Here is a 25,443-nt window from a genome sequence, read left to right as displayed (position 1 = left end):
GTAGACGTAGATTAAAAGTAAAGGTTAGATAGAGTTAAAAAACAAATAAATTAAACTATAAATAAATTTTGTGCATATTTTAAAGAAATATGTAAGTAAGTAAGTGTTCCTGAAATTTGGAACTATTTGTTTTGTTTTGTTATTGGTTCAAGTATTCAAAAAGAAGAGCTGCTTTTAATTGCTTTACTGTTTTTTCTTTCTTCTAACGCTTTGTTCTTTTTTTTTTTTTTTTTTTTTTTGTTTTTTTTTTCTTTTTTTAATTCATGCTTTGTAGTTCATCATCATCACAAATCATTTATAGTTGATTTCATCTGCGATACACATTTGAAACGCTTTGACCATTAACCAATGTTGTCTTCGTTCATCCTTCGTTGTGTTAATAAATTCTCTAAAATTTTATCAATTTTTTTTTAATGTTTTTTTGTTGGTTTCATTTAAAATATTAAAATTTTGATGGTGGGTTAGCTTTATGCTTATTGCAATTTTTTTTTTTTTTTGTTTTTTTTTTTCCTTTTTTTTATTTTGACCTTTTTTTAGTTGGGTACTACTGTACGTTTACCGCGAGGTTTGATGGCTTCGGAGATTTCCCACATTTGCTCTTCGCCGAGAAAATTTTCAAAATTCTCGAAGAATCTTATAATACGTTCGTTGCGTCGAAACGGATAAGAACTGCAAAATACAGTGGAAGATTAATGAGAAGTTTAAGAAAAAAAAAAAAAAATTTGAAAAACAAAATTTTACCATTTTTTAAAACGTTTCATATTATCAATAATATTATATTGTTGCCATCGTTTAGAGAAGTTTATGACGCCATCCTTTAAATAATCTGGATTCCCGACATGAACGAAGGTAAGATCTTGCAAAACCAAACCACTAAGAAGACAATTAAAATTATTTGTTACTAAAAAAGTTTACTTCATCAGCGGGGAAAAAATTTGCTTTGCTATGAGAAAGTAATAATGAGCGGGGTGCTCTGCAACCGGAAAAATGCTTCTGGGCTTTATTCCATAGGGGTAAGGAAATTAAATGTAGAAAAACATATCTTTCATGTCTATTCATCTCTTGACTTTGACTTGATTTTTCCACATGTGAAGGTCTACCAATCAATTACACTTGCAAAGCTTAGTTTTTTTTTTTACCGAATTCAAGTGAGGTAACGACCACTTTATGATAAAATACATGCATATGTATGTGAATGAGAAACAAAGAGAATAATACAGAGAATATTATCGTTGCACTCATGATGATCGAACTTATGGGCGGGCCAGTTATTGCCATCTCTCATACACAGTTCGAACAAGAGGGCAAAGCAATCAAGTTATTGAAAACTGAGTCTAATAAGGTCGATCATGTAGAGAATATACAATGTCCTGCAAGCTATAGCAAAATTTGGTCAGAAATAAATTAAAAAATAAATCAACTTTGTATCCTAATGCACATTTAGAAGCAAGTAAAAAATGATATTCGTCCGCGACCGAATCCTTTATACCCTTCGCATCCGCGGTATTTAATCTAAAATTAATGCAATTAACTTGTCGCATTCTACTCCCTAAGTCCTTTTATTTGGTACCCAATTAGTTACACTGCTAGGCAAGAACGAATCCTTTACATTGTGTATGTATCCATTATATTTATTTTTGAGCTAACGCATTTTTCTCTCAGTTTATGTTGTACTATGGTCGTGCCCTTTGACCTTTTTCTCCCATTCTCAATGCCAACTTGCGTCTAATGTGTCTGCTGACTCCTTCATTTTTCCGACGGGAAGAATATTTACTACACACATTACATGGACAGACAGGCGGATGTGTTTGACTCAATTTAGAATTTGATGCTGATTAAGAACTCTACGAGGTCTCTGATGCTTCCTCCTGGGGCATTGCAAACGTTTTGACGAAATATATATACACCTCATTCTTCGGTGATGGGGGGCATAAAAATCTTGTTATTTGCCGTATACACTGTACACAAATAAGGATCAGATATCCAAATTGGCCTTCAATTCTTAGTTTATTCAATGACGCTTATCTGGCGGTCGATGCATATTCCATTGCGGTTGAAAAGATTGAGATCTTCTTTCTCTTCTTCTTTTCTTTTTAGTTCAGATGCATAGAATAAAACTGAAAATCATTTTCGCGGAGTCGGAAACAATCGAAAACCCAGAATTGAGAATTGTAAAATACTATTGTAGATAACTTTTTGTTTATGACTTTCCTTAGAAGAAACAGTGCTATTCGAGCTATTCAGCTGAAAAGCTAGGATTAACTGCTGTTTCCTTTCACTTGTTTAATCCAATGGCAATTGGCATTGTTGCTTGTTCTGATTTATTTGTAAGCTATTCTTATGAAAATGCAAGGAGCAGACATAGACATAGACATTTAATTTTAATTGCTTTGCCCTAAATTGTTTCATCAACTTGCACGCAGCTTCCATAAGTAGTATTCAGTAGAGTATGGTTAACGTTACGCGTTGTTTTAAACTTAAAAGAGTAATGGCTTTCAATTGGAAGTTAGTATAGCAAGGATAACAAGTAGAATTTTTTTTTTTGTTTTATATATATATTATTACTTACATGTAAGGTATACATGGAGGCTGAGTTTCAGCTAAAGCTTGACGATAAGCTCTAAAGCTGGAGCTGGAATCGATTAATGTACAATATTCTTTTAAGCCATCCGTAATAGTCTTATGCCATTCTAATCTATATAGAAGATAATGGATGAAATTGGATAAAAGAATTGTTGTCGTGTTATTGAAATTTTTTTTGAAATATTAATTCGACTTTATCACCTTCTTATCGGTGCCGAATCCAATGCCGATAATAATGCCAAATAGGAATTATAATTATTCATTTTACGCAAATGTTTCATTATTTTAATAAATTTGATGACATGCTTTTCACGTTCTTTGGCACAAGTTAAAGTAAGTATTTTGGAACGGGCCCAATATGACATTTTATTAAAGTGTTCAGTAAATTTATTTAAATTGGGGGATTTCTCTTCACATTGTTCCTTAGCGAATAGTAAGACTTCGGGAATTTCAATTTTTTGAAATAGTTCAGCATCCAATAAAGTCATCTGTTCAGCAATTTCAAGAGATTTCAGATCTAAAAGACTAGGCTGATTAGTAACTGTAAAAAACATATCGTTGTTGGGAAATAGCGGTAAACGTAACTCCTTATAGAGTGTAACCTAAAAATTTTAAAAAGAAAAATTTTTGAATTAAATAAGGAAAGTTTGCAAGATTGCGCCGCTGCGCACCTTTTCCACAATCTTATTACGCAATAATTTGGCTAAATATAATTGGCCGGCACAGACTAATTGATAAACAAATTCCACAAGTAGTGTTAGCAAAGGACCAGTTAAATCAGTGGACCTAATGCGAAAACAGCATTACATACACATATAAATTATTGGCAATCAAAACTTACGTTAAATCATTAACTACGCGAACCAATAAAGAAAATGTTTCTTTGGCTGCTTTCTGTTTTTGATCATTGTGCTGACAAAAAAATACGGTATATCTGTGTGTAAGTTTTTCAATAACATCAACAGGTGGTATAAAGGTACGAAATGTCGTTATAAAAGCTTCACTAAATGCTTTTGAATTAAAGAAAACAAAGGAGAAATTACAAAAATAAAAAAAAAAAAAGTTTTGTTGTTTTTCGAAAAAAAAAAAAATAGATCGAAAAGTTTTACCATTATCAGTAACCTTTTGCACACGGCTCGCGTGCACAATAAGAGCATCTATGTAGCCTCCCTTAATTTCGGGGCCATCTTCGGTCTCTTTCTTAAAGATTAAATACGGTGTAATATCTACCTCCTCGATGATATTGGGTAAATGATTGATTTCCTCGGCAGCTAAAGGACTCTATGAATAAAATTTAAGAAAAAGAAAAAGAGAAAGAGAAAGAGAAAAAAGTCAATTTCTAATATAAAATTTTTATCATATCGAGAAATTACTTTTCTTATTTCATCGAAGCGATTGTTGTTATTGTAGGTGACCATCTCTTCTACTTCATTACCGAAGTCTCCATTCGAAGTGCTTGTTGCGTTCTCAAATATTGATGATAAGATTGTTTGTGATGTATTATTTTCACCCTGATGCATGGACGTTTCATAATCATTTCCTAGTTCGTTTGAGTGCACAACAAGACCCGCCTCGTCTTCACACTGATCTGTTAATTCTTCACAGACAGTCGACATTATTTCGTTGCCGGCTTGACAGCTTAAAATTCGCATATGGTCGGCAATTTTCGGTTTAGGACTGGGTGGTGGTGTTGTTATAATCGTAGGCGTGGTCACTATTGTATTTGTCTTCCATTGTTTATAGTTTTTCGGTGGCAAAGCAGGTGGTGTTTCCATTTCGGGCGTTAAAAACTCTTCTTTGGCTAGAGGAACAATACTGTAAAAGGAAAAGGGAAAGGAAAAGGAGAGAAAAATCTAAAAACTTTTACATAAATATTTCATAAATGCTACATACTTCATTGTTTGACTGTGTGTGATATTGCGATTTAAGTTATAAGCATGCATAGTATGTCTATGTTGTTCAACCGATCGTGTTGAGGCTGAGCAAATTTCCATATAAGCCAAAACTATGAAGAAGAAATTAAAAATTTATAAAAAATTTTTTTTTTTTTTTTTTTTGCAAAATTTGGACAATTCCGATGATTTTCAATTATATCAATATCAATATCACTAGCCTATAATAATGCTCTATACTATTACTTTCGTTTCTCCAAACTTACCCGAAAATGCCACACTTTGAAACACTAGATTATTAAAATGAATAATTTACACAAAATGAAAAAAAATTATACTCAGTTAAGCTTATATTAAACAATTAAATTAATTGATGTGTTTTCGCGAATGTTTTCGTGAGGCATTTGTTTGCTATTTGCGATGAGTTTGCTTTGCTAATCTAAGATCTAAATTAGAAAAAGTTTTTGATACAGTTGCCACTATTAAAACGATGATGATGAGCTTTCCGTTAACAACTACAATCACAACAACAACAACAACAACAACAACAACAACAACCACAACAACAACAACAACACGATAGATTTGAAAATTGAGTAAAAATTGAAATTACTACGATATGCTTAAGGATTAAATGATAAGCTTTACTCTCTAAGCTTTAGTTTCCTCACGTTTTCCGAAAGTTAACTGTACTTATATATTTGCTCGTTTACTATAGCCTATTAGCTGACATTGAATAAATTATGTAAAAAAATAAAAAAACCAAATAAATACGGTCATTTCTATTATAAATCGCTTATATAAGTTTTCAAAAGGTTGCTTGCTACTAACAAGTGAAAGTTACATATTCCGCATTTAGCATTAAGCCATTGAAGTGACACACTTAAGTCTAAGCTTGAAACTTACTAAACATTATTTAGCAAACATTTATTTCAAGCGTACGCAACGCAAAAAGGTCTACATTCAGTCTTACTCAATACTCAAAATTGAGTATGGACGGCACCATTAACTTTCATTCATTTTTAAAGGGGGGCGCTGGTGAACTAAATTTTGGTAAAAGTCCAAATTATGTCACTCTTGTCGCATAGAGTGTATTAGGTTTGCGTGAATGTATGTAACAATCAGAAGATGAACTTACTTTATTGATCATTAATCGATCTAGAAAAATTTGCTGAGCCAATTTATACAAGTCGATCCGTCCGATAACTGTCTATGTATTTTTGAGTTCAACATGCAGATCGCAATTATCCAGATATTTCGGTAAAAGGGCAAATGCTATTAAAAATAAGTTAAATTGAATCACTTCTACGATCGCTCCCTATATAACGATTCGTTTCAAAGAAAAGTCGGCATAGGAAAAATGCTTGCACCCATCATCGAGCGATGCAGCACCTAGAAGGAAGCTCCAGAGATTCGACAAAGTGCATGTGTTCTGGATTAATATCAAATTCTGAATCGATCCAAGCATGCTCCCCTGTCCGCGTGTCCGTCTTTGCAAAATCTTTGGTAAATATTTTTCCGGTCTCTTGGTCGCAAAAATGAAAAAATCGGCTTGAGCTTGTCAAACCTCTTATACTATTGTACTAAAATTGAATTACATTACACCACCCTACGACTTTTCAGAACAATATTTCAAACATTTCAACATTTTCAACAGGGGTCGTCTTTGGGGCAAATTTCATTAAAATATAGTTCAAAAATTGCGCCCTATAAGTTGAACATAAAGACTAGACGGACAGACAAGCTTCGATCGATTCAGAAAATGACTCTGAATGGATCCGTATAATGGAACATGGATCTATGTGAAGTACTTCTGAATGTTGCATGCGTTCGCGTAATCTTAATATGTAGCCTATGTATCACAACTAGTGTAGAGCATAAAAATTTATCTCGCAATGTATCGCTATAGTACTGAAAACATAATGTGGTAAGTAGAAGTAAGTAAGCTGTACATTCTCACACAAACGCGCTACTATCACAAAGTAAATCAAATCGTAACGTAAAGCCGCAGAAGAATCAGTAACGTCGTTAAAAAACACATAGAGTAAATATATAAGAGTTGACAGCTAAAGGTGATAACAGAAGTTTGAAGGACCACACAGTGGAATACAGTTTGATGTTTTGAGTGCAGCGTTGACAGTACCTTGATGTACAAATCGATTTCGCTAAACTTAAGAAAACCTGATTCCGCTACGAAAAATTCCAGATTTGTCATATAAAAAAAAATCTTTTCAAGTTACTTGACATTTTCTTATCTCTATTAGGGATTTATGAATCACAGGTCCTAAAAGCGTCATACGGTTGGTATGCCGCATTCATGAAATAAATTTTAAAGAGGAATATAGTACTGTTGAGCTTCGTCAAGACTTTTAACTCAGTAGGACACGACAATCGGCAAAATTTCTCTCCTTATGTAAAGAATTGAGGGAGGAAACACATCGTGTGCAACGAATGCAAACGAGTTAAAAACTTTTTCTTAATCTTCGTATTTGTGCAAAATTTCAGAAATTATTATCTATCCTAGGACCCAAAATAGGATTAAGCACTATTAACTAAGCCTATCACTTCTTCTTTTCTCTTTCTTTTAAAAGGTAAATAGTTAATCCAGTTGCTTTAATAAAATTAAATATTTTATTGATATTAAGTTCTGCAGATACTTTCAAAAAGTTAATAAGAGAGATATGAATCTTCTTCAAATATTACATACTGGGGTAGTAGATGTCTTCAATGTCCATTCTTGTATCGCAATACTATGACCGAAGCGAATTCTTTATTAAAGATATTGTGTCTTTAACACTAGATTACCCGGGGCGAGTGAATTTTCGAATCATGGGAGACCTGGTGCGATTGATTTTTAATAACATTGTGAAATTGTGAAATGTATACAAATACTAATTCCTTCCATTCCCCACCCCAAAATTCCAAATTATGTGTTATGCGTATTTATGCAGATGTGAATCAACGCACATGCAATCTGGCTTATTGCAAACCTGGCGCAGACATACCAGTCAATGCATAATTGCTGTCAACTAAAGCCAGGCGCGTATGTAATGAATGCATGCCGAATAATTTAGATAAATTTCGCATCGAATTCTGGTTAGTCGGATACGAATAAAAAGCCAGCAAATCAAATATTGCCTTGAGAGTGTTTGGGCCATATTTAAGTTTAAGTGGACGAAATATTACCATAGACGATTGTCTCTTTGCAAGCCTTCCATTTGCCAAAAGCATCTTTAGTTGAAACAATATTGCAAAAGCCAAGAAGGACGACATGATAGGGTTTTCCAAACAACTTTATAAAACGAACGACTGTACTCTTATTATTTATAAAAGTAGTGCTATTATTGACCTCGAGGCACCAACATATATGATATGGCATGATAATATAGTACGGAAGCAATTTGTCGCAGACGACCTTCTCTGGTTTATGTCTTAGATTTATCAGCGATCAAAGCTTGAGATCTATAGAAAAAGTGTACTCAAATATAATTCTGAAGAAAAGAACCTATTTTGCAATTGATTGAAGAACTAAGCGGTAACTAACTATAACCATAAAGCCGAAGATAGTTTCAATATAGAATATTGAAAAACGGTTGAGTTGTCAAGTTCAAGTACCATGCAAAAGAAATAGAAGTGAGACTGTCTATGCTATGTATGTATGTATATATATATATATATATATGTAAAAACACTTCCCTTCCACATAAAACTTTAGTTTTCTCTCTTAAATTTTCAATTTTAATATTTAAGTCCACCGGAGTAGACAGCCGAGAAGGTAACGATCGTGACTACCAAGCCAGTACTCGTGGATTCAAATCTCAAGCGCGGATTGGGCACACTGACGCCAGTAGGCTATGGCCACCACCTCCCTGTCTGTTTCCTCATTTATTTCTGGTCACCGTGTTACACGAATAGGGCATACACCCTAAATGATTGTTCATATTAAGATATATAAAAAAAAAAAACGCAACTGTGACATGCCTAAATGGAATCCGAATTCGATACTGATGAGAAATATAAATACTTTTTGTAGAATTTCTAGTTTCGTTTTGGATGTTGCAAACAAACGACAATATAAATATAGTCCCAATTTTCGACGATGCGTATAATAAAATAATTAAAAAAAAAAAAAATTAAACTGTTAGCAATTACGAAACATTCATCATTTACCTCCCGTAAAGCAGTAAATTCGACCTAAAAAATAGCTAAGATATGTTAGTGATATTTGTTCAATTCCTCCTATATGTCCCGGTGGCCCGAAAGGTATGTTCACAGAAAGTGTAAATAAGACTATTTCCTATACTATATAAAATACGTTCTTCCTTTAAAGTAGGGGGTCGCCTATCCATTGCTTTGTATAGGCTCGTCAGTAGTGAATGTCGTTTTCAATTGTTGAACGTTTGCTACTGCATGTGAAACTAATTGGAAAATGTAAATGGATGATTTCACTAATAAGGGATCCAACTAATTTAGTATTTATTTCATTTATGATTCGTTTTTCATGTATAGGTTTGTGCGCGTAGGTAATAATAATTCGAGTCTCTATTATAATATATACTTACTGTGTTTTTTCTTCATGGGTAACGGTGGAGGTTGTTCATTTTGACCATCGGTGAGAGCATTACAACTGCCGGCCGGTAAATCCAAACATCGCCGTGGTTCAATAAGGCTTGTGTGTTTTGTTTGCCATTGATAAACACGATGCTGATGATGTTGTCTTAACTCAGGCAATTCTTGAACACTAAAATTTCATTGAACATATATAAGTGAAAATATTTTAATTGAATTTAATAATATTGCTTACCTTCCGTTTATATTATCGATGGCATCGAAATTGTCATACATTGATGGTTGCCGGTCTTTACTTAATTTCGAAGTTTTTGGTGGTAAAGCTGGCGGCATTAAATCTTCATCATGTTGAGCCAAGGTAACCGATCCGGTTGTTATATCCAAGCTATTCGTTTGCTTTAGAGTGCTCAGACTATTGTGAAACTGATCAATTAATAGTTTTTCAGCGTCTATATAGTGAGCGGGAGAAAACGTCAAGTGCTCTTCTACTTGCTGCTGCTGTATTTTCATTAATGAACTCTCAACAAAACTGCTGGTATTCGAAATGCAAACAGTTGATTTAGTAGAAGCAATCGTTTTTGCTTGTTGTTGTTGTTGTTGTTGTAAATATTCTTCATTAATGCTATTGTCTCCAGCAAGGATAGCAATCTCAGTTGAAGAATTAGAAGATTTTGTAGATGATTGAAAACTAAAATCTGAAGAACGTTTTGAATAGCTTTGTGATGAAGTACGAAAAGAATTAATGGATACAAAACCTAAAGAAAAAAAAAGGAAAAAAAAAACGAGAAAAAGAGAGAAATAAATTGTAATTAACACAAATGTAATCACTTTTCCTTCGTAGAGAAATTTTAATGCAGTTAACATGCAGGCAAATAGAGGGGAAAAGTGTATATAAAAAACTAATTTACAATCACACAGAAGTAATAGTAATAAAAAAAAAATAATAAAAAAAAAAAAAAAAATGCTAATATCATTCAAATAAACGTATTAAGCAACGACAAAAATAACATTTATTTTTGACAAATTAAGAGATAAAGATTAGTTAGTACCCGACTCATTTGAATGACGATGATTTGCTGTTTTACGTAATTCCGCTTTATCTCTGTTTATCTCTATATTAACGACATCTTCGTCAGCGACATCAAGTGAAGCTCTTGTAGTTAAAGCCACATCCACATAAGTACCGATTGTTTTGTTCAGTTGCTCTTCCTGCAGCTGAATTTTTTGTTGTTGTTGCAATTTATTATCAGCGTCACCATCTGCTTCTGTTAGGTTCTCTAAATTTTGTTTTTTTTAGTTTAAATTAATTAAATTTTAAGTCTTTTGCTTAGTATCGAAAATTTCATTTTACGTAAAGTCAACGACAAAAACTTTTTCAAATCACGTTTTTTTTCTTCTCTCTGGAAAAATGTATAAATACTTACTGAACTCATCAGTTAACAGGTTGTAATCACGACTATGTAGGCGACATTCTTCATCTTCACGTGAATGATTCATGGCAGAGTCGAGAGAACATTGACTAGAGTTTTCATCTGGTGAACGGGAACGCACCGATAAACTATAAATGATCAATATCATCTTTATGTTCTTGATATCATCCTCTTCTAGAAAATAGGCTAACTTACTGATCCACACCTAAGGGATAATCGTTACTGTTATCTAAATCAGAGTTGAGGCTACCTTCATATGGCTGTGATAGTGGCTGACTATTTCTCTTTGGTGGCAAAGGTGGGGGATTAGAAGATCTGAATAATAATATTATATAAGAAATGAATTTGTTTTACGATTAATTTTAGAGGATTTTCACTGACCTGTGGGGTAATGGTGGTTTTGGTGGTGGGCTGGTATCGCGGAGTATACTTTCAGTGCTATAGGACACACGCATGGGATTGCTGGTAGTCTTCTCTAAACTGTCTCGCTCTCTAAAATTATAAATTAAATAATTATTTAAAATTATTTATAACATTTGATTCATTGTACGTTTCTAATTAAATTTTAAGCAAAAAACTATAGTCTTTCAAACTTTTGATAAAAAGTTTCCCTTTAATTTCTTTAAATTATTATCACTTACTTCGGGGTTAAAGTGATATCCGGCAAAGAAGTTCGTTGTCCAGCAATTTCAACGGGCGGACGTACCAAAAGATTTTGCGCCGTTAACACAGACACTATGGTATTAGTAGACATTTGCGTATCCATTGGAACATTGTCATACTGAAAAGCCATTTCTTCTTTTTCTTTTAGTTTTAGTTGAGCCAAAGTGGCCAAATTCTTAAAAAGTAAATTATTATCATTTCGTTTTATAGATAATGTATTGCAAATTCTTTGATTTACTCTGACAGCGTCTTCCAATAGATCGACAATTTCTTTAACATTCTCACTACTCAATGAGGCGCACTCCTCACTGTCTTCGCTTAACATAACCTCATCACAGAGCTTTATAAGTTTGCCTAACGATTGATAAACCTGTTGAGTGGCCGATAATAACGTAGCACTATTCTCGTTGAGCATATAGGATTGAATAACTGTAAAATGATGCGCTTAAGCGAATGCTTATTGTTCTATAATGTATGAATTATTTACCAGAAAACATGCTAGCAATTGTTTCCAATATTACCGTTCCATTGCCAGGCAAAACTTCAAGTTTTTTTTTGAGTATGACATCGCGAAAATATTTAAGCGCATTAGATATGTCTTTTACATGAGTTTCTAATGATTGCGATGATTTCGCTACTTCTTCAGCTGTGGGAGGTTGTTTGTTCTTATTACGCGGACTTTGAGGGGAATGCGATCTAACGGGAAGAGAAAGTAAATGGTTATTTAAATTATGTTATAAAATAAGTTGGTGGAAAGAAAAGCTTACCTCCCTAAAGTGTTGGTTGGTGTACGCATCAGGGAGATTTTTTCAAACAGATCGTCTTTAAAAGAGCGAGCTCGTTTGGCCAACTTAGTACCTCTTAGACTATTTTTGTGCCCCAAAACGGCTGCTGTGTATGAATTTGTGTTGTTCAATGGTGTACTGGTAGCCTGCTGTATTGGATTTGAGGTAATGGGCGTGCTTAGATTTGTTTGAGATGATAGGGAAGAGTTCGGTGTGGACGGAGAGCTGATGACGCTGTCTGCAAATATGATAAATATTTAAAGATACATTGCTTGCTTACCTAAAAAAGCTTTAACAATAGATTTATAAATAATACATGCGAAAGCGTACCGGGGAGAGAAACTTTAGCCCGGCAGTCCTTATGTGACTTCCTTTTGATTTACTGGATCTACTGGGTCAGTTTTTTTATTTTATATTTTATATATATATATATATCTATATATATATAAATATACATGTGTTTGCGTGTATATATATATGTGTGTGTGCATTTATTTGCGTATTTAATGCACTTTTAACCTGGTCAAGGAAGTAGTGGTACTAGTTAAATGGCACGCAGACAACTTGTAAATATGCTTTACGAATATGACTTTAGATGGTAAAAAATGATTTAAGAAAAAAAAAATTTACTTGGAAGAAATTTGTTGATCTACACACGTTCGCGTTTGACTTAGAAATTAATTATCTTGCGATGAATCAATGTACACATAGATACAATTGTATAGTACACATACACGTACACCTAATACATACAGACACTAGCTCTCACTCACTTAATTATTCCCTTCTCGTACACATACTATTCATTTCATTTCATTACAATTCTCCTGCTGCTGCTGCTGCTGCTCATATTGCCTTCTGTGTACTTTACCTTTTTGCATCATTTTTTCAGCCTCCTCCAGTTATGTCAGTTTTAAAATATATGTTCAAGTTTTTGTCTAAACAGTTCTTTCACTTATTTTTTTATTAATTGTAACATTTTTAATGCAGATTTTATTAATAATTTACTAAAGTTTCAAAAATTTCTAATACCTAGATTAAAAACTTGCACACAAGCAAAAGAGATTAACCAATAAAAAATACTCCTATTGAAACGGCGTTGCCAGGAGAAAAAAATGAACGATAATGAGAACGTAAACATATACATTAGAGATTTTTAAAGCACGGAAATTCAATTTTATAATTTGAAAAACGTAATATGAATTATTCTGTCATTCGATTTTAATGAATTTTTCCTCTAATCCTTTAACAAATGTATGTGAAATTAATTTTAATATATATTCCCAATATTATCAAATCCCATTTCCAATTTTCCTTTTCTCCTCCTTTTTGATTTTCCTATATTAGCAATTTTGTCCTCTACGATAAAACAACACTTCAGTAATTGGCAATAATGCAAAGATCAGAAAGTTTTCGTTCACCTCTTATTGCAAAACGTTGTCTCTCGAGCGATTGAATAATTTTTTTATGCACAGAAAAAGATATATGCAAACAAATTGTAAGGAAATGTCTTAAAATATGGTAAAAGATTGGATAGAATGCTTTTTAATTTCCACGAAAAGTTGGCGGAGTTTGTTAATTGCACGAGTGAACGGTAAACAAATTGTAGCAAGTGAACAAAAAGTTATCTTTGGAGAAAAAAAGGTGCTCTAAAAAACTTTTTTTAACCACCCTCATTTTCTCATCTTACCATAATGTTAAGCCTTCATATCGAAGTGAAAATAACTTTACATATAAATTGAATGAACAATAGCAGCTTAGGTGATTTAATGAAATAAAAATTTATTTTAAGTTAATAATTGTCTGTCAGAAGCAAACATGAACGTAACTCAGATGTTGAAAAATTGTATATAATATATGTAAATGGATATATAGACTTACATACATATAAATTATAAATGTATATTTATATATATATATATATATATAATCTATGATTAAGAAACGAGCTAAAATGATGCCAAAATTTCATCTGCATATATTTATCTATGCCTAAGTGGTGTATTGAAAAAGGTGAAGAAGGAGAAAAATCATTTCCCTCCTTCTATATTTACAGCATATACATATATATTCGCATAATAGGACAAATAGGCAAACGAATAAAAATAAGTGTGCGTGTGTGTGATGCGCAAATCAAAAAAAAATTTTTTTTTATGCTACAACGTGCAAAACTAATTACATACAAAAGATATCAACGGGTATTATGTTTTAAAGTTTTCCCTTCGTATTCAATGAAACATTTCCGTTTTTTTTACCTTACGATGCGGAAAAACGAAAAAGAAGAAAAAAAAAAAACAGGGGAAATTGCACGTCAAAACAAATTAAAAAAAAAAAAGGAAAATTGTTGAGATATGTATAAGGAAGTGAACGGATGACATGAATTTACGTGATATGCTTGTGCAATAAGTTTGTTATTTAAATTGTTATACATACATATAAACGTGGATATGGGCACAAATCAACATGGATATGTGCACACGAATGCATGCACACTGTATGTGTCGAAAAGCGAAGAGAACGAGAAAAAAATAAAAATAAAAAATAAAAAAAGAATACCGTGAAAGAAGAGAAAAAATACATTGATTTGCTTCTATATATGCATATGGAGCAATCACCCTGCCTGTTAGTTTGTTTTTAGGTGTCCTACAAAATAACAGGGATAAATGGCACACATTCTAACGTTAACAAGTACAGTACATGATGCATATATATATAAAGTATTTGTTTTATACCATCGATGTATGCAAAATAAATATTTGCATTAACATGTTCATGTTCATGTGCTCTGCTCTGCTCTGCTCCTTCTTAGCCCTTTTTACTCAGCACGTTATCTCGTCATTATTTTCTCCCCTCATTGTTGCACAATGTAATTTCCGTTATTGTTTTCAATCAAGTTCAATGTACAAACAAATACATTTTCTTTCATACTTGTAATGCATCGCATACATAAGCTTGCTGTAGCTTCATTTCATGCAGCTGTTTCTTCCAAATGTTTTGCTGCAATCTATGTTGCGGCATTCATATAGTAGACCGCCTAGCTATTAATGTTATTCAATCGTTTGTGTCATCAAGGGCATTCAATTAAAATCGATATTAAAAATAACGCTTTCTTATTCTCGCGTCACATTATTTTAACAAATGAAGCAATTATTGATTAATTTGTGCCTTGTTTTTTTATTTTTATTTTTTTTTTTATTTATTTTATGATCTGTGCTATAGATATGCCCATGCAGATGGATGTGTGTGTGTGTGTGTGTGTGTGTGTGTGTGTGGACGCTTTTGTGATTTTATGCTATTTTACGATATATACATAAGCATGATATTACTATATTAGTCTCTCTCGGCCTTACAATGACGTATTTGAGCGAAAGAAAAAATGTGATGAGTTTAGTAAAATTATTAAAGTAAAGCACAAAAAGAAGAAAATATCTACAAAGTTTTGTTTACAATACTAGACACATTGCTTAGACGCTTTATCTCTCTCTCTCTCTCTCTCTCTTTTTTTATCTATCTGTCTATCTAAGTATATATATATTTCTGCTTGTTTGTTTGCACATAAATAGAGAATATGTAAATTTTAAATAAATACAACAGAATAGAACAAACAAGAAAGCTGCATACGTCTTAAAGCGAATATTTTATACCCTTCATATAGGTCAAATATATTGCTCAGCTGAACCCAGTTTACTACATATGTCGTGTACTTATTTATATAATATAGCAACGGAAATAAATGAAAAAGTTTTTTTTTTTTTTTGCTCTTAGATGTGGACATAATGAAACCAGTTGAAAATTAAAAATTTTTTTCCGTGTTTAAACTTGTGCTCATATGTCCATATTGTTTGATATTGTTTGAGCATTTACTCAGACGATACATCTATCAGGTATTAAGATAAACATTTAGATATATGTATAAATGTTAGCCTAAATATTGCATCTTTCTCGTATTTATCTTATGAAATATTATGTGTTTAATGAACACACATACGCATATATAGAGAATAATGCTTCCTCGATTGTTTGAGAATAACGTTGTATGTATTTATGCAGGACTTCGTAACTGTTGCGAAAAACGTAGAAGACCGAACATATACTTGGAGATACCTTCGAATTTATGGATTTGCCATAAGATTTGTCGTAAAGGTTGTAGTACGTTTAAAATACATAGATGCTATCAAGAATATATATAGCTATTCCCGATTAATCTAAGAGGGATTGTTATGTTTCCATAGTGTGACCCTATGCTGCAAACATAGAACTAAAAGACAAAGGGAAAAAGGATGTGCGCTATCCATTTACAACGAGACAAAAATAACATAGAAAGTAAACGTTGACGCGAAATTCCCCGATTAACTTCAATACTTATGTTTGGGATGCGCTTGCAACTCGGGCTTCGACATAGAAACAGGTTGAGCGTAGAACTCAACTTGAACCAACTCAAAGGCGTAAAGTAATTGAAGAATTGAAGGGAGGTAACTAACAAACGAAGAATTCGTAAGGCTGTGGTAGATGTCGCTCGATCAAAAAAAGTCCCTAATCCTGAATGTCGGAGCACACCTCTTACTTGGTTTAAGTTTTACGATATGTGATTGAATATGAATAAGAAGAAGGCGACGATACACATACATCCAATATTTATATGACGATGCATGTAATATATATTTCAAATCGTACTTTTTATACAAAGTAGGCATAAGGAGGATGGACGGCATCTTTTGTTAATATTCCACCTTATGAGACAAAAAAATGTAATTTCAAAATTTTTTATAAATGGAGCTTTCATTCCGTACTAGAGGACAACAAAAAAGACTGACACGCCCAAATCGTTATTCTCAACTTACTTTAACGGATAGCATGGGTATTTTATGGAGTTTTCGATTCTTCTGTCCTGTAAACATAAAGCTCTTAAATGCCTATAATTTCTTTACTTGTTGCCTATATATATATATATATATATATATGTATGTCGAAGAAATCCACCTCAGCGTGAATACGGCTTTTTTTGTTCATTAGGCCCATAATTGTGCTATTGTCTTAAAAACACTTGGGAATACGAGTTTCATCCTGATCGCGGTTAACATCTTAAAATAAAAAGTTTGGTCTCAAATGTGCGAAGCGAAAATACTTATTACTAAAGCCGTAAGCGTGAAAATGTATGCTTTCGCGTTTCCGAGTGTTTGGCAAACAATTAAACGAAAATTTCTTTAATTTTCGTTAATTTTTAGAGCAAAGGAATCGAGAATTGCTGAAGAACACTTTCCTGTAAAATTCCATTTTAAGGATATTCTAAAAAATTCGAGGTAGGTTTGAAAAATCTTGTTTCGAGAAAAATTCGTTGAACACTAGATTGTTGGAGCGAGTTGTCAATCTTATTCATTGCTCGTGTACTTTGGAAAAAAAAAACTAAAATAATTTTTTTTTTTTAAAACATATCCCTTTTTATATTTATATATATAATTAAGCGGCAACTAACTAGGACCTTGAGGCCAAAGATAGTTGCGGAAAATGAATTTTGAAAACGGTATAGATATGGTAGAAACGGTCTTGAATAAAGTTTCAAGTCAAGTTGAGTCGTTTCAGGCAGAATAGGTGTACACCCGATATCCGGCAATCTCTAGGGTTCTACAGTTTTTTTTGCTATCTTTTTTTAGCATAAATAGCTTTTTATTTTTATTAATTTTTAGCATTACTTTGCTGTCCCAGTACTATAAAATCGCCCTTCGATTTTATATAAATGTATTTCCTTAGCTTTCTTTTATCGCGCGGTTTTTTGCTGGAATGTGCTTCTTTTGTTGCATCTGTCAAAGGTAATATCGCACATAGTGCGAAATAATTGAGAAAATATATTCATTGCGCATTTTCAATTTTCTGGCAGAAGCATTTGTTCTCTCAGCCCCATATTTATTCAAGAGTTGTTCCATCAATCCCGTTGCACTAACGTATTTTCGCTTGGAAATGCTTTTCACATAAGACATAAAAACTTTTTAAAGGTACTTATGTTACGGTCTTAAAGAAGTTCGACTTTGGACTGCACAGATGATGAAGTCTCCAAGACATAGCCTGTTAATGAAAACATACGAAAATTGTGAGAACTTCTAACGTATGCGACCGCAATCAAGTAAAGTTATATTTTAAAAATTGTGACAATTTTTCTCATTTGCGGTCATTAGGTTAAGCTTAGGTTAAGCTAATTGCAATTAAATCGGTTCATATCTTTTGCCAAGAATTGCCAAAAGCCTGATATTAGAAATGTACTTTTTACCGAATGCGTCTCTTTTGGTTGATGCCATTCGCCTGAGCCCGGACAAGTAGGCAAGAAACGCGGCTATCAAGTTATTCAAGTTTTCCCCTGAAGTTATGCATAATTACATCAAGTATTTATAAAGAGATGTACGTATATTGGATACGTAAGGGCGAATGTTGTCCATTTTCAAATACAACTTTCTGTATCCGACAGGCGAATAAGTGAACAGGGCAGCGGCCAGCAGGCAGAGGCACATGCGGGCAATCATGTGTCATACGCTAATCAAGAAAATATAATGATGAGCTAGGAAATAGCGATAGGATCAATTTGTCTGCATGAGTAGAGTGAATCACATTTACGAAATTATTGTTCGCCGGTACAGCTTTCTCTAATCGTAGCTACAGGCGTAACATTTAGCGATCGGGTACACCCCAGTGGTCATCAGCTCCCAGCATGACCGTATTATTCGCATAGAGAACATATCCTGGGGCATTGGTTATAAAAAAAAAAAAAAACAAACTGTAAGGTGTTGAATATTTGTTGTAGGGCGGTTGAATTTTCACGATCGGCACCAGCTCCCTCCCCCTCCCCACCTACCAAACGATTCATTACGCGTTACAATTCCCATTGATATCTATGCTTGGAAGAGAAAATCATATCTGTGTATACATATTTTTACATATATATATGTATATATATATATATATATTATTATTATTATTAATTTCGCCAGAGAAATACATTGTACGACTAAACTCTTTATTAAAAACTCTACCGTACTTGAGATTCGAACCCACGACCATTGAGTTGTCGTTGAGTGGAGATTCGTCGCCTTTGGCCACTCAGGCGAATATATATATATATATATATATAAAGGACTTGTAGCTGAAACTGCTGACTGCTAAAATGTGGAATTTGAAGTGTTTATGTTATGCATAAGTGATTATTAAACTATTCAATGAGAGATTAATGAAATAACTCGCGCAAATGAAGAGCCAAGTGTAGAACAATAAGCGAGAAACAAAACGAAAGACGATTTAAAGAAAGGAAAATAGTTTTGTTTTTCTTTTCGTCTACACATGTTTGCGAAATTGCTAAGAACAAGTAATAATTTTTTTTCATTTGTTTCGATGTCGATGATATTGTGCGATATTTTTAGATAATGGTGTTTTGCTAAAAAAATTTCTCAATTTTAACAAGAACTTTTATCATCACCTGACTTGCACATACACACATATATATATATATATATATATATATACTTATTAATATTTTTGGTTTGCCTCTTTATTTTATTAATTAAAGTTTAACTTTAAGTTTTAAATATCAGCAACAAAAATAACCCGCGTGCCAATTATTATTGTTCGTTCGGTTCTTGGATAAGAAGGAGAACACTTGCACTTGTTTGCGAGTTTGATAACGGAAAATAAGTATATACAAGAGTAGTGTGTGAAAATAAAAACAAGAAATCAAAAAAAAAAAAAAAAAAATAGTTAATAAAACAAAATCTTCTCCAGTTGTGGATTAATAATAATAACAACAACAACAACAACAAGAACCACAAACATCCAATCAACATTAAATTCTTTTTCTAATCAGATTGAAAGCGCACATATAAAAAAATAAGGAAGGAAACATGCCAGTCAAGAAACAAGGTAATAACAGTTTTCCTAATTTTTTTTCAACCTCGCCCCACGCCCCTCTTCTTATTTATTTATTCTTATATGCATTATGTTATGTCGTTGTTATTATTGCTGCTGCTGCGGCTGCGGCTGCGGCTGCTGCTGTTTTATTAGTATTTGGCCTGATGCCAAATTCATGTCTAGATCACAGTTTTTCATATAGTGGTTAAGTATTTTGCTTTTTTGTTTTATCTTCTGGTCTCACGTTTTCGGTTATTTGTAGGGAATGAGTGCGCAAGAAAAGAAAATGAATTTCCAACATTTAGGAAACAATTACATATTCATATAAATCTGAACTCGCGGTTAAAAGCCATCTATCCATCCGCCAGTCTCCAGTTATGAGCGGAATGCTTGAATTAATTTTCATCGCTTTTCTTATTTGAAAAAGAATCTTTAGTTCGTTCATAAACAATACGAAAACATTTTTCGTTTTCTTATTCAACATATCATCTATGGCAAGCATAACTCTTAATGGATTCTTCTTCGGGCTTCACCTCAGGTCGAATTCAGTCCCTTTCCCAATCGCAATGAAATTTTTCTTTCTTTCTCGCGGATAATTATTATCGGATTAACCGCATTAACTATGTCGACCTGCAATCTAAAGCTGAAGCCTATCGCTTGCTTGCCTTTGCGGCAGTACGGATGCATATCGCCTCAGCGCCGTGTAGTTTCATGTACACGATCTCAAATCTTTAATGTCCTTTGGGGACAGCACTTGACATACACAGAAGGAGAGTATCTTTCACTTTCTCTGCCTGCTTGCTTTACTTAATCTAAATACGTTTGACATCACTCGTCACTCTTCTTGTTTCTTCCAATTATTCATCTTGTGCCCTTTTCCGTGTGCTTTATTTGCTCTTTGTCCTCGGCTCGAGAACAATTATTTCTGAAACACATAACTACATGTTAGTTCGGTTGGGTTTTGCTTTTTTCCAACAAATTCTTCTTCTCCTTCTTCCTCTTCTGCGAGTCAGGAAATGAACAAGAGATGCAAACCACTTAGTAGTTTATTTAGATTGAAAGAATAAACTTTAGGCCTAGAACTAGGATGAGCACTTGCAACTAATACTATATATTAGTTCCTCTTCTTTATAGTGTGCTTACAATAATATCAGATATTATTTTTGTAAGAATGTAAGAATGCTGCAAGGCCAGCTGCAAGGCCGACTTAAAGTTTTTATCGATTTCCAGTTACTCTCCCATCATTAATAACTTTGACGCCATAGCAGGGTATGCTTCCCCTGCTGAGAGCCCCTATATATGGTGTGATCTAAAAAATAGATTTGTGTGATCTAAATTGACTAAAAAAATAGATTTTTGACATATAAAACGTTATTTTGCATTAAAAATCTTATACGTGTTAGGATCTCAAACATAGGCTTATGTGGTCCAAATTCGTTAAGATAAAATTTTTGCCTCAATTTATTAATATAAATATTAAAAATTAGGCATTTTTACCATACCAAGCTTGAAAGGGATTCAAAAAATTGCCTCTTTCCGATCCAAAGGTTTTCACAACTAACCAGCATGCTATTACTATGTGATTTTTGTGGCGAAATTTCAAAAAATTGCAATATTTTTTCTTATAAAGATTGTTCAAAATAATGTTTTGTATGGGGAGGGGCGGAAGAAGTTGACCGATCTGCGTCATTTTCAATAGCGTTCGTCGTTGGGTCGAAGCATAGCATTATATCAAATTTCATCAAAATATCGCGAAAGTTGTGCCCTATTACACATGGACAGGCACCAGGCGGGCAGACAGTCTTAAATCAGAATAGTTTGCTGAATCGAGCGATATAATAAAAAGGTGGGGGCCAAGTTCTTCTGGGCATTAATCTGGTCTGCACAAACTTAATATACACTATACCACAACGGTACGGTGTACGGTATAAAACTCAAGCAACAATACGAGAAAGACTTGTTCCTGCTTTCAATAAATCGCAGAATTGAGCGACATAGTCAAAATTGAACGCGTCTAGTTGATGAAAGGTCTATTGTGGATAACTTACGCCATTATCCAGAGATCATTGCATTTTTAAGAGGTGACCAATTGTTTCCATATGAATTTTAGTCTTTTTTTTTTTTTCTCAATAAAATATTTTCTTAGTTTACCTTCGCTGGAATCATTTTCTATTTTTATTAACTCGCAGTTTATTTCCCAAATTGGTCTTGTTACATTTGAAGAGAATCCACGCAATCCACGTAATCGACTTTTTCTTTCAAGATTTTTCTTTCTTTCTCTTATCAGAATCAATTCTATTGATTTCTTCATCGTAAAGACTTGTTGACAGGAGCTTCTTCTTGTTTACATTTTCCCAAAATTCATCTAATTCTTATTGGCGATAATCTTGTTTCTCGCAAAGACCACATTCTTTTATTATGATATGGGAATCAATCGTAATCTTATTGGTTGGACTTGAGTTTGCATTCTTACACTAATTCTTTACACTAAGCTAGATAGCTAAGTGTCTTCGAAAATATGACCATACCGTGCCGTACTTGTCTTACTATCGATTTTTATTTTCGTCTTTATTAATTTTCTTTGCTCTTTTAAAAGAAATCAAAGAAAACGCGCTTTAAGTTCAGTTTAAGACGAGCGCTTGTGGCGTACAGTTGTCAATGCTGTAAGAAATTAAAATTTAGATATGGCAGGATATTTGCGCAGAGCCTTAAACGAATCTAAGGATACAAGCATAGATATCAGTTCAATTAACGGTATCGATAATATAAAAGCTAACGGCGATCTAGTTTTGAATATAGATCCCAGTGATAATGATGACGACAACGACAACGACAACGAGATAATAGACGTCGTCGTTGACGATGACGACAATGAAAATGATAATGATGATAATATTTGTGTCACTGAATCTTTGTTAAATAAAAAAGAATCCATAGAAAATACCATAACTAAGGAAATCAATAATTCTCAAAATCATTTAACACAACAAAAACGTAATGACATAAAAATTAGTTGCTCCGATTTAACAAGTGAACTGAGTTCGTATGAGACGCCTTTACTAATGATGACGGATGACGGCATCCATATGAAACAACTTCAAGTTGAGCGGTATGATAAAAGTCCTCGTCGCACTCCAAAGGTCGATGCTGAATTCTTTTATTCAGTCAATGATTTATTAGATTACGATAATAGACGTCGTCATCATATACACACGCCTGATGTTGAATCAGGTTATTTTGAAAAATCCGAAGAAGAATTTGAAAACTCTCCTCCCAAATGCGATCCCATACTTTCGGATGATTTAGGTTATGAATTGAATCGTTTCGAGCTATTAATTGATTCCATAAATCAACACAGTTCGAAATCAAGAAATCGCACGGAACGTGGTTACTGGTCGACAATTTTCGGCCAGGCTAGTGAGAATGAATTATATGATGATATGAATGAGGAGAAAAGTATATATATGATAAAAATTATAAATCGTTCAAATCGCTTAAATAAAATTTTTCTTTCTCCTGCTTTTTTAAATCGCAGAAGCGCATCGTGCCCTTGAACTATTGGAGGATTATCACTCAAGACTATCGGAACCTCAAGATCGTGCTTTAAGGATAGCGATTGAACGTGTAATACGAATTTTCAAATCTCGTTTATTTCAAGCACTTTTAGGTAAGTACTTATCATAAAATTAATACAACAAATGATATCTAATGCACATGACCCCGTCTCGATTAATTCTATTAAACTAGAAAAATTATATGAACATTCTTGCTCTTCTTCTTCTTCTGCTGTTGCTGCTAGTCAGATTAATCAAGAGCAGATGATTTACTGTGTTGACTGAAACGTAGTTCTTCGTTCGAACCTTAATAAAGTTACGTGTTGAAAAACTAGTGGGTATTGAGTCTACATAGTTGGGTAAAATATGAATTCTTTATTTTATTGTTTCGTCCGTAATGCTGAGAACTGCGGATCCAGTTGTCCATGTCCATCTGTTGTATGTTTTAAGATTTTCTAAAAAAGTCTAAATTCTGTGCATATATTAAAGCGTAAATAAATCCCGCAGCTTAATTTCAAAATAAAGGTGAATTAGTTGAAAAACTGAGGAGTGCTACAAAAAAAAAAAAAATACGATAAATTAGGTGCAACACAGGTTTCTGTTATGTCCCTAATTAGCATACACTATTCAAAATAGTTGAATATTCATTACACACAATTCCATTCCTCTACCCATTGAACACAAGTCTCTTTATGTATTTATTATTTTCACTCTCAGTTGTAATATTCAGAAATAAATAAAAATCAAAATTGTCGAGTTCTGAGCTAATTTAACGATGTCCAGCTATTCTTGTCCGAAGTCCTAACTAAAATAAAACGCCTTGAGATAAATTCTAAATAAAAGTGTATTTTTAATATTTTAACAGTCATGCACAGGACTGTCCCCTTCATACATACGCACCGTGGTAATCAAGAACAAGATAGAAGATAACAATAGGCATTGTCCAACGACATGTAGCTTCACAATTATTCAAAAATCTTTGAAAACAGAAAATTTTAAAATATCGTTGTTGTCAAGGTCAAAATAATGGCAAATGTCTATCTAAAGTTTGGCGCAAATAATGTTTAAGACTATCTAAACGAAAGTTTGATGTAAAAATAATTGCTATCAACCGTAGCCAACAGAAATTTCCAATGTAAATGTAGTGTTATATAATAGATTAAAGAAAAAGTTCGTGGTGCTTTTTTCACAATAGATGGCTGTAAACGCTAAACACAATGACGCGTTGTCTACCGCAAACATACAGCTTGATAGCATCAATATTGTCCATTGTCAGCTATGCGACACTAAAGTGCTCAATACAATGACTACCTTTCGCTTTTTCCTTCATGGACGACACCGTGCACAAAATGATTGGAATACATAGCTTGCTTGCTTGCTGGCTTGTTTTACTGAAGCAAAATCATACAGTTAGTTTGAATAATCGACCCGAACGATTACGATTTGTTTACATAAACAAACTAATAAAGCGCAAAATCAATGAAGCGAAAGATTTCCTTGAAAAGTGATTTTTTGAAGCATAATGCAATTAACAAAGCGAACAAATTTCTTTTCTCAACTAGCAATAGGTAGCCATGTGCTTTAGTTTCATTTTTTTAATCAAAATGCAAATAATCACTTTAAAGCCTAAAATACTAATCATATGATTTTATTTTGCCCTCATAAATACGTGGAGCGAGCGGATATTTCAAAAGTGCTTGCCAAAAATTCACTTCGACGCGATGACGAAAACAAACTGTATATTTAGCTACATATAACCGCCTACAATCAATTCTTTTTTGACAGTTCATGCACGCAAGCAAGCAAGCAGGATGTAAAAAGTCCGCCCCGTTTCTAGCCATTTAGAGTCTCGTAGCTCTGGCAATACTAACTCTATCAAGCGACACTGCGGCGTTTGCAGTAGTTGACAGTCCATAGAATATTATTTTGTACTGTAAATTGAGTTCGCGATGTAAACACGATTCTATACAGAATTGATGCAAGCAAGAAAATCGTTCAAATTTCTATACATTTATCAGCTATAGTTTATGAGTAATGGGCAAAAAAAAAAAAAATTTGTTGTTCCTTTTGAAAAACAAAG

The 25,443-nt window shown here is 33.2% G+C and overlaps 2 protein-coding genes and 1 long non-coding RNA gene across 18 annotated transcripts in view; 2 read left to right on the top strand and 1 right to left on the bottom strand.

The window, feature by feature from the left end:
• Window positions 1-479: 479 nt before the first annotated feature.
• On the bottom strand, window positions 480-12,974 carry LOC119635829 (guanine nucleotide-releasing factor 2). 4 transcript variants are annotated; one of them, XM_038030855.1, is made up of 21 exons: window positions 12,794-12,974; window positions 11,905-12,160; window positions 11,625-11,833; window positions 11,376-11,566; window positions 11,116-11,312; window positions 10,856-10,966; window positions 10,670-10,789; window positions 10,469-10,602; window positions 10,094-10,321; window positions 9,280-9,739; window positions 9,038-9,216; window positions 4,742-4,765; window positions 4,477-4,588; window positions 3,957-4,398; window positions 3,693-3,864; window positions 3,425-3,593; window positions 3,255-3,369; window positions 2,785-3,185; window positions 2,570-2,695; window positions 742-873; window positions 480-669 (listed from the first exon to the last, which is right to left on the bottom strand). In XM_038030855.1, exons 1-21 carry the CDS (start codon window positions 12,804-12,806, stop codon window positions 534-536), a joined length of 3,927 nt encoding a protein of 1,308 aa, XP_037886783.1. In that variant the 5' UTR covers window positions 12,807-12,974; the 3' UTR covers window positions 480-533. The 4 variants fall into 4 exon arrangements, with proteins under 4 accessions (XP_037886783.1, XP_037886768.1, XP_037886775.1 ...); XM_038030840.1 differs by having other exon boundaries at window positions 9,280-9,799; window positions 12,794-12,973; XM_038030847.1 differs by lacking the exon at window positions 4,742-4,765 and having other exon boundaries at window positions 9,280-9,799; window positions 12,794-12,973.
• A 336-nt stretch (window positions 12,975-13,310) lies between these two features.
• Window positions 13,311-19,663, top strand: LOC119636886. Its single transcript, XR_005247188.1, has 2 exons — window positions 13,311-13,566; window positions 19,472-19,663. It is a non-coding gene; the product is annotated as an uncharacterized LOC119636886 (long non-coding RNA).
• Window positions 19,664-19,719: 56 nt separating this feature from the next.
• The window catches only part of LOC119636819 (disks large 1 tumor suppressor protein), a 57,751-nt gene continuing 52,027 nt past the window's right edge, over window positions 19,720-25,443 (top strand). For 12 of the 13 annotated variants that reach the window (XR_005247187.1, XM_038032469.1, XM_038032493.1 and 9 more), the window contains exons 1-2: window positions 22,673-23,265; window positions 23,345-23,476. Coding sequence is in view for 12 of the 13 variants with exons in the window: in XM_038032469.1 (XP_037888397.1) it covers window positions 22,872-23,265; window positions 23,345-23,476 (526 nt within the window). In the remaining variant the exon portion in view is untranslated. Of the gene's footprint in view, window positions 19,822-22,672; window positions 23,266-23,344; window positions 23,477-25,443 lie in introns of those variants that run through there. The other variant, XM_038032544.1, reaches the window with a different exon arrangement.

Source organism: Glossina fuscipes, unplaced genomic scaffold, assembly GCF_014805625.2.
Source record: "Glossina fuscipes isolate IAEA_lab_2018 unplaced genomic scaffold, Yale_Gfus_2 0, whole genome shotgun sequence".
In the NCBI taxonomy this organism is placed as follows: Eukaryota; Metazoa; Arthropoda; class Insecta; order Diptera; family Glossinidae; genus Glossina; species Glossina fuscipes.
The sequence above is the reverse complement of the archived record's forward strand: the minus strand, read 5'-3'. Positions and strand labels throughout refer to the sequence as shown.

What these genes read in the sequence shown, in the direction of transcription:
- LOC119635829 (XM_038030840.1), bottom strand. An exon ending in ACACACAGTCAAACAATGAA is followed by an intron (nt 4,399 to 4,476) that starts GTATGTAGCATT and finishes TTCCTTTTACAG; the next exon opens with TATTGTTCCTCTAGCCAAAG. An exon ending in CGCGTAGTTAATGATTTAAC is followed by an intron (nt 3,370 to 3,424) that starts GTAAGTTTTGAT and finishes TTTTCGCATTAG; the next exon opens with GTCCACTGATTTAACTGGTC.